Source organism: Salminus brasiliensis, chromosome 23 (genome assembly GCF_030463535.1).
Source record: "Salminus brasiliensis chromosome 23, fSalBra1.hap2, whole genome shotgun sequence".
NCBI lineage: Eukaryota > Metazoa > Chordata > Actinopteri > Characiformes > Bryconidae > Salminus > Salminus brasiliensis.
Window position 1 is genome coordinate 2,977,136 of NC_132900.1, and position 9,977 is coordinate 2,987,112.

At 38.5% G+C, this 9,977-nt stretch overlaps 1 protein-coding gene across 2 annotated transcripts in view; it reads right to left on the reverse strand.

The window, feature by feature from the left end:
* slc44a5a (solute carrier family 44 member 5a) overlaps positions 1–2,809 on the reverse strand; it is a 110,349-nt gene extending 107,540 nt beyond the window's left edge. For both annotated transcript variants that reach the window (XM_072668582.1, XM_072668583.1), the window contains exon 1: positions 2,636–2,809. In XM_072668582.1, coding sequence (XP_072524683.1) covers positions 2,636–2,672 — 37 coding nt within the window. In that variant the 5' untranslated portion in view covers positions 2,673–2,809. The remainder of the gene's footprint in view (positions 1–2,635) is intronic.
* Between the last annotated feature and the right edge of the window lie 7,168 nt (positions 2,810–9,977).

Consider the following 9,977-nt stretch of genomic DNA (forward strand, 5'->3'; position numbering starts at 1 on the left):
AGAAAAAGACGAGCCCTGTATTTGGACCTGGCCGTCCCAAGCGGGCCGAAAACGAGAGCTCTGCTTGGCTAATTGCCCAGAGTCACATCACATCTGTTTGTTTGCTGATGAACATTCACAGTGGGGTTTTGCTCTGGAGCCGGAGGCTGCAATGACTGTGTTCACCACCGAGACAAATCTAACCGAGTTGAAAACGAACACGAATCAGACAATAGCGCAGTCTCCAGCTGAAGATACTACAATCACTGCACAACCAATCCACAGCAGATTCAGAACCGGACTGGCTCACAGTCACAAAGACTGCAGAAACAGAAGCAGGAGCATCAGCTCAATAAGAAACACTTGGGGAAAACACTAAATAATATTATTATTAAAGCAACATTATGTAAAAAAATTAGCTTAAAATTACAGCTTCAGAATCCTGCTGATGCTCCACTGACTGGAACAGGGAGAACGACATCTCTGTCATTCCCACTCCGGGCTGGAACGCTGCTATCATAGCAGCCACCTAGCAACACCCAGCTAGCAACACCATAGCAAGTGCCTGTGATACCATAGCAGCCACCTAGCAACACCCAGCTAGCAACACCATGGCAAGTGCCTGTGATACCATATACCATCCTCTAGAAGCTAGAGGATAGCGAACACACCCTGTGCATCAACATACGGGCTACAATCTCTACCTGTCCAACAGAAAAGCAGAGCTACATGAGAGGGGTTTCTGATAAAGTGGCCAGCTCTCTTGATTGACACACAAAATCCATACAGAGGCTTTAAAATATTAAGCCAGTAAAACCGGCTAGCGCTGTTGTCACTATATCAGCTCTATTACTCCTTAACATAGCTGGAGCAGCGTTCATGTCAGCCAGCCAGCACACACACACACACATACACACACACACACACACACACACACACACACTATTCTGACTCCCTACAGCTTCATTAACTTACGATACTCGTGGCTCAACAGCCCGAACTACACACTGCTGAAGTGTCCCTGGTTTGTTTGGCATTCTGTATTCAGTGCTGAATACATAATAATGTACACTACATGTCCAAATGTTTGTGGACACACCACCACCCTTTTAAATTGCACCCATTGCTGACACAGATGTGCAACACAGAGCCTGTCAAGACCCTGTAGAAAGGTACTGCCAATAGAATAGGACTCTCTGGAGCAGACAGTAAACATGAAGCTATCAGCACCATGCTGCCTAAAGCCAGGGGTGGGCTAGTAGAGGGGTCTAAAGCCCCCCAGAGACATTGAGCTGTGGAGCAGTGGATACTGTGATCTCTGGAATGATGGAAGGTGCTCCATCCAATGAGTTAGAGAGCTGGGGATGAGGTGGTGTGGTTCTCCACCTGGTTCAACATCCTGACCTCCCTAACGCTCTTGTCGCTGAATGCAATCAAATCCTCACAGCAATGTTCCTCCAAAATCTAGTAGAAAGCCTTCTTCCCTGGACAATAGAGACAGTTCCTCCAACAAAAGCACGATCAACTTTATTTTTTGCATATATATATCATTGATTTTAGAATAAACAATGAACAAGCAGGTGTCCCAATACTTTTGTCAATTTAGTGCATCACTTTACCTTAATCTTACACAAAGTATTTACGCTGTGTAACATCTACAGGTCCATATTACCAACACATCACCTCCAGGAACTCATTGTCCACTTGCTCCACTCCTTTACATAACTGCACATATCATAATTATTATTAATAATAATAATTAATAAAACACCCATTCTTTTATTTATTAGCTTGACCACCAGCATCCATATCTGTCCACCCCTTGGCCCTAAAATAATTAAGTACTGAACCATACAAGTACTAAATATCCCCTGGTTCGCTACTTTAGCCACTAATAAACCGCTAATCTAACACCGCCGCTAATTCCGGTGCCATAGACAACCACTACTTGTTTAGCATCATTAGCCTCACACCTCTAGCTCAAAACTACAGATCCAAACATCAGACACCCATCATATTTAGCTGATTAGCTCTGCATGGGGTAAGGATGCACACCTCCAATTTGAACTCCTGGGTTAACCTCCCCTTTAATATCCATGCCCATCAGCACAGGCTAAGGGAACCCGTTTCTGCAGAGGGTGCTGGAGGTGACAGGACGCACAACAAGGCAGCCGGTCCTGATGAGAGACCTGGTGAGAGTCCAACTGTGCTTCCTTCAGCACTACAGATGCTAAACCCAACACTGTGGGGGTTCATTGAGGGGGTTTAGGCTGAAAGCACTCAGCCAGAAGTTCTTCTGCACGGTATATCTGCAAGCAGCTGTACTGTAAACATTTGCTGTGATATTCTCTGGGTTGTTTGAATAGGATTTAAGCAGATTAATATAATAATAATAATAATGAATATCATTTTTAAGGTAGGCACCGAGCTGCATGTGTTTTGAGCTGTTTTAGAGCCCCTAGGAATAATAACAGAACCACAGAAGTCCAATAGCAGCGTCTTTTTTGGAATTGTCCGTTCCACCTTAAATGGTGCAGCAGTTCCATTCTGGCGCCTCAGGCGCCAGAATGGAACTGCTGCACCATTTAAGGTGGAACGGACAATTCCAAAGAAAGCTGGCGTATAAGAAACCCCAACTTCATCCTCGTAAACTCACCATAATAAACAGCCGGGACTTCGCTTTTTCTCGCCATTTTCCAGCCTGGCCGGACCGATCCTAACCTCCCTCAGATGTAAAGTCGTGGTCGTGGCTCACAGGTGCAGAAAAGACCCCCAGACTCGGTGGCTGCTGTCGAGTTTAGGTGGGATCCACGCGTCAGCACCGCTCACACACGAGCCATCTAACTGGAGTGGAGCATTTACAGTAGGTGCCACCACACACACACATACACACACACACACACACACACGTGGCTTGTATTGCTGTCTTTGTGGGGCATTTCCAGCATCCACGTTACCAACATTAAAGGGTCTATATGCTACATTTTCCATCCCTGAGCTCATGAACAAAAATGCTTTAAATAGTGTGCTGGTTTTGTTATTGTAGCTTTAAAGGGACCATAGCTGATTTTTTCTCATTGCTGTATAATGGCACGCTGTGTCTTGTGGCTATGTGAGTTCACATGCTGTTCACATGCTGTTTAGCTTTAAAGGGTCTATATCTGAATCCTGAAACCTGAATGTTTCTTGCTGTATTAAAATAGTTCACATGCTGTTTTTGGGTTGTATAGCTTTAAAGGGCCCATGTCATGGAAAATACTTGATAAAATTATATAAACTGAATTATAGTGTCATTAAAGGGCCCATATGAAAAAATATTAATTTTCCTGACTGATATGTGATAATTTATGAGGTATGTAAATGTGGTTAAAGTCTCTGTATGGAAACTAAGCCATAAAATCAGCCCATTTTCAGCCCAAATTCACTGTGCATTTTCATATATTCAGCTGTTCAGGACCCAGCAGCTTAGCCCCACCCTTTTACAATGTTGAGGTTGGACTGATTTTTAAATAAGGGCTAATACAGGGCAGCCCATTGGAAATTAGATTGTTTACAAATATTAGTCTTCAATAATAAAAAATGACTGTTTTATTTTAAAGGATAAAGTAAGGTTGGAAAATTGTGGTGTCTAGATGACCTACAGCTTTATAGGAATTTTGGTTTCAGGCTAAGTGGACTTGAGGGGAATGAAATTCAAAACAAGTGAAATGTCGAATATGGGCCCTTTAATGTCGGAAATGATCTCTGTTGTAATTGGCTACCCTGTGTAGATCAGTAGATCAGGTTGAAAAACTCCCTAAAACCAGTGTAAATAGGCAGCCAATAGGGTAAAATTTGCCGTTGGCTGAATAGGATTAAATGTCGAATATGGGCCCTTTAATGTCGCTACATGAAAATGACCTCTGTTGTGATTGGCTGCCCTGTGTCGCACTTTGTTTGAAAGTAGATCAGGTTGAAAAACTCCCTAAAACCAGTGTGAACAGGCAGGGATAATCTGCTGTAGGCTGAATAGCAGTAAAATGTTGAATATGGGTCCTTGGGTGAATATGGGGGAAATATTGTATATGGGCCCTTTAATGCAAGTACTTGTAAAATACCTCTGTTTTGATTGGCTGCCCTGTGTCGCACTTTAATTCAAAGTAATTCAGGTGGAAACAGTTTTTATAACCAGTGTGAACAGACAGGGCTAGTCTGCTGTAGGCTGAATTGGCGGATGTTGGTTTTTGTGACATCACAAAAATGATACAGTCATAGCTTTGTTACCATATATGGTAGGGAGTGAAATTTTTCTACTTTATATATTTTCTCACAATATGGGCCCTTTAATCTTAGTCTCTAATGAACACCCTTGGAACCCCTTGTAAAAGAAGGCTGTAGATTTTCTATGAAAACATGCATTTCTCTTCTTTAGTATCCTGGGGATGTCCCCGGTCCCCACAAAGACCTAAATACACACACAAACAAACAAAGCTGCTGACTGTCCCGTGAACTGCAGAGGCTTAACACCCTTAAATCCTTTAAAACCTGCACAGGCAGTCTAAAAGTGCAGGCACCATGACCAATAACACAGGGTTATAAGAGAGTAATACTTTAATATTTGTATAATATAAATGGGGTGTATTGTAACTTAAAGGGGACCTCCACTGACCTTTCAAAATGTCAGAATAACTAAATCTTTAACATGTAATCAGAGTCCTTCAGAGTGGGTTTGGTGAGAAATGCTCCGTTCTGGAGAAATGTACAGAGATACCATTGTTCACAGTGGTGGTGAATGGAACCAGATGTCTAACGAGTTTATCTAAATTACCTAAAAAGTATTTTTTTTAGAACCATTAACACACATTTCTACCATTTTACCATCACTGACATTCCATATAAAATGTTGACTGGTGGGTTTGCATAGTAAGTAAAGTGGCTATATTTGTGCTGTAGTCATGGAGAAGCCTGGTCCTATTCACCAGCTGTTGATAGGTTTCTCCACCAGCCACCCTCAACGCACTGAATAAGGCGGACGTCCCTTTAAAACTCTTGCAAAACCAAACCAAACTAATTTGGCCACTGTTCTACTGTAAGCTGACGAGCTGGGCTGCATTTGCCTTGGAAGTGTTTCTATAGTGTGACTGCAGCGCCCTCTAGTGGGGTGAAGACATTTGTGCTTGTAGAAGCTCCAGATCTCATCAGAACAGATAAAGCAGGTGAACATGAATCCAGTAAAAAGGAGAAACAAGAGCTTCTCATTCTGAAGAAAGAAAGTAGTGAGATCTTGTCGGTGAGCTAGTCAGAAGAACAGAGCTCGGTTCTACCAGGGTTCTCCTGGACGCCCCCTAGTCCAGCCAGCACAGCATGGAGGATGTGTTCAATGTATGTGTATCACTGTATATGACTGTGTATTACTGTGTATTATTGTGTATGACTGTGTATTATTGTATATGACTGTGTATTATTGTGTATGATTGTGTATTACTGTGTATTATTGTGTATGATTGTGTATGATTTTGTATTACTGTGTATTATTGTGTATTACTTTGTATAATTGTGTATTACTGTGTATGATTGTGTATGACTGTGTATTATTGTGTATGATTGTGTATGACTGTGTATTACTGTGTATTATTGTGTATGATTGTGTATGATTGTGTATGACTGTGTATTATTGTGTATGATTGTGTATTATTGTGTATGACTGTATTATTGTGTATGACTATATTATTGTGTATTATTGTGTACAACTGTGTATTATTGTGTATGACTATTATTGTGTATGACTGTGTATTATTGTTTATGACTGTGTATTATTGTGGATGATTGTGTATTATTGTGTATTACTGTGTATGACTGTATATGACTGTGTATTATTGTTTATGACTGTGTATTATTGTGGATGATTGTGTATTATTGTGTATTACTGTGTATGATTGTGTATGACTGTGTATTATTGTTTATGACTGTGTATTATTGTGTATGATTGTGTATGACTGTGTATGATTGTGTATTACTGTGTATGATTGTGTATTATTGTTTATGACTGTGTATTATTGTGTATGATTGTGTATGACTGTGTATTACTGTGTATTATTGTATATTACTGTGTATTATTGTGTATTACTGTGGATGATTGTGTATGACTGTATATGACTGTGTATTATTGTGGATGATTGTGTATTACTGTGTATGACTGTGTATTATTGTTTATGACTGTGTATTATTGTGGATGATTGTGTATGACTGTATATGACTGTATTATTGTTTATGACTGTGTATTATTGTGGATGATTGTGTATTATTGTGTATTACTGTGTATGACTGTGTATTATTGTGGATGATTGTGTATTACTGTGTATGACTGTGTATTATTGTTTATGACTGTGTATTATTGTTTATGAATGTGTATTATTTTGTATGACTATTATTGTGCATGACTGTGTCTGACTGGATATGACTGTGTATTATTGTGTATTATTGTGTAATATTGTGTATGACTGTGTATGACTGTATATGACTGTGTATTATTGTTTATGACTGTGTATTATTTTGTATGACTGTATATGACTGTGTATTATTGTGTATTATTGTGGATAATTGTATATGGCTGTATATGACTGTGTGTGAGAACCGGGTCTGAAATGTCACTGATGTTTTCACACCCAGAACCAAGTCATCACTAAAACAATCCATCTGCTCCTCTGAGACTAAGACAGGAACCCAATCAGAGCCCCTCACAGCTAAGTATGCATTACGCTCCGTGTTTCTCTGCTTTCAGCCTGTTTTTCAGTGGGTAGCGTCTCCAGCCTGGTGCTGCAGAGTGAATACGGCTTCTGTTTGATGAGCTGTGGAATGAGGCGGCGCGATGGCTCACAATAAATTGAAAATCCATTTCTCCTCTCCTGCTCCGCCGCAGGGCCGCCCCTGCAGCTCAGTATCAAACCCAACGTTGGCGAGAATACCTAAATCTCTCCTATTATGGTTCCCCCTCTCCTCTCTGTCTTCTGTGTGGGGTCACCAGAGGTCAAACTGCACACCTGACAACCATCCAAAGACAGCAGGGATGGGAAATATGACGATATTTTACCGAAATTGTGATAAATTGTGCTGTCGTGATGCACACGACAGAGAGTAATTAGTGTAATCAGTCCTGCTTAATTGGATATAGTGCAGCAGATTGTGAGCAATAATTACCGTACTGTATGCATGTACTGGTGCGAACTGTCAGAATATTGCCAGAAATATTATGTATCGTGAAATTTATTTTAAATATCGTGATATATATGTATATATATATTTTACCATATTGCCCACCCCTACTTACTACAGTAGACAAGGTGCAATTTGTGGAGTGGAGGTAGACTTAGTTTATACGGCGAGTGCATTTGAATTAGGGCTGGACGATATGGTAAAAATATCACAATTGTTAAAGACATGATATTAATTGCTGTATTTTAATAAACATTCAAAATGCACTAGTATTACCAGCTGCTGTCCAAATACTTTCCCACACTACCCACATATATTTGCTGCACGCTATTCAGTAAACCAGGGCTACTTAGGCTCTATGTAATGTAATGTTTTTCAAGCACTGATGATTTGTAGTATTTGAAATATTATTGTGCATCAGAATAACAAGATTTATCATAATATGATACAATAGTTTCACCTCCGATTTGAACAGCAATACTTCAGAAACTGTCCACTAGGGGGGGTCAAACCCTTACAATGATCAGATTCAATTACGATTCTAGTGCCTGTAGAGAAGAGCTGCCAAATAGGTGAACAATGGAGCAGAGATGAACCTATTGGCACCATGCTGCCTAATGCCACGCATGGGCTAGAGGGGTATAAAGCCCCCCGGCACTGAGCTGTGGAGCAGTGGAAGAACTGTGTTCTCTGGAGGAATGGATGATGGTGCTCCTCCAAAATCTAGTATAAAGCCTTTCTCCCCTGGTTTACAGTTACTCCAACAAAAGCAGGATCAACTCTTTTAATAGCCTTGATTTCAGAAGAAACAATGAATGAGCAGGTGTCCCAATACTTTTGTCCACTTTTGTTTAGTGTATGTACATGTTACTTTTACACATTTTGCACTTTGCACTCATGCCATGCATCCTAAATCTCTACTTTTGCATTCTCTGCTTTTAAGTATATATATTTTTATTGTATCACTAATTTTATTTTATCTTATATTTTTATCTTTATATATTTTTAATCTATATTTACTTTTTTGTGACCGGGCAGCTTTTCATCTAAGCATTTGACTGAACTGAAAATTAGCTGAACTGTGTATGACTGTACGTGAGGAATAAACTTTGATTGGTTTCGATTTGAGAATAAAAAACACAGTTTTTTAAGAATTTTATATTAGAAAAAATTATTTTGGCCTAAAACTAAACACATATATATATATATATATATACCCCCCACCCCCGAGTACAAGTCTAGAGTATTGAGAAAATAACAGGCTGAGCTGAAGGCACAGGATCCAGTGGGAATATAACGGCAACATAAACGTACAGCACATTAATCCTGAAATGGGTTCAATCTTACACTTTATTAAACATTATTATATGTGTTTAAAACGTGTGTGAGTCTGTGAGATCCTTGTTCTGTACCTCTCAGTGATTTAATAACCTATAATACAGTTTAAGCAGAGTGTAAACAGACGTAGGATGAGGTTCAGCAGGGCTGCTGTGTAATTAGGTCCATAAAAGTTAATAGATCACAATTCATTCCATATAATAAAAGTATAAATACAATCTGAAATAGCTCAGTTCTAAGGAATACTCCAGTTTTCCAAGCTAAGCCTTTTGGTGGATTTAAACAGCTGCTGTCCAAATACTTTCCTACAGAGATGTTTATTTAATATTTGTTGCACGCTATTCAATTAAACAATCAGAATAACAAGATTTATCACACTATGATCCAAAAGTGTCATATTCACCACTTCTGAATGGTGGTGGTTGTCCAGTACAAATAAGGCTATTATATAGTAATATATATATATATCTGTATGCAAAAGGCAAAACTTAAATACCATTTTAATGCAAATGTATTTTGTATTCCCGCAGACATAGGATGAGGTTCAGCAGCGCTGCTGCGTAATTATTTCCAAAAAAAAGTTAATAGATTACAATTCATTCCATATAATAAAAATATAAATACAATCTGAAATAGCTCAATTTCAAAGGAATACAAGCTAAGCAGCTAAGCCCTATCAGTAGATTTAAACAGCTGCTGTCCAAATACTTTCCTACAATTAGTACAGAGATATCTATTTAATATTTGCTGCATGCTATTCAACTAAACAGGGCTAATTAGACTCTATGTAATGAAACGTGCAGTAGGTCAGTGCTCTTTAAGCACTGATGATTTCCACGATACATCCAGAAAGATTATTGTGCATCAGAATAACGATCATATCACAATATGATCAAAAAGTGTCATATTTACCACCTCTGATTTGAATGGTAGTGTATCCTGCTGAATAGTAATGCAATCCTGGGTGGATTAATATAGTTTGTGTGTGTATGTGCTTTTATTAACTAATATGTATAAATACATCTGTATGCAAAGGACACATAAAACATCAGTTTTTGCATCAAACTTGCTTGCATCAAAAATTCCATTGAGTTTAATCAGAGTGTAAACAGGTGCAGGATGTGTTTATATATATATATATATATATATATATATATATATATATATATATATATATATATATATATATAGGACAACTGTATGCAAAAGCTGGATCAACTCTTTTTAATACCCTTGATTTCAGAAGAAACAATGAATGAGCAGGTGTCCCAATACTTTTGTCCATATAGTGTATGTACACTTACTTTTACCCATTCATGCATCCAGCTTCATGCCATACATCCTAAATCTCTACATTCTGTTTTTATGTATAGATTTTTCTTGTATCTCTATTAGTTTTTTTATTTTATTATATTTTCTTTATATATTTCTATATTTGAAGAATATATATATATATATATATATATATA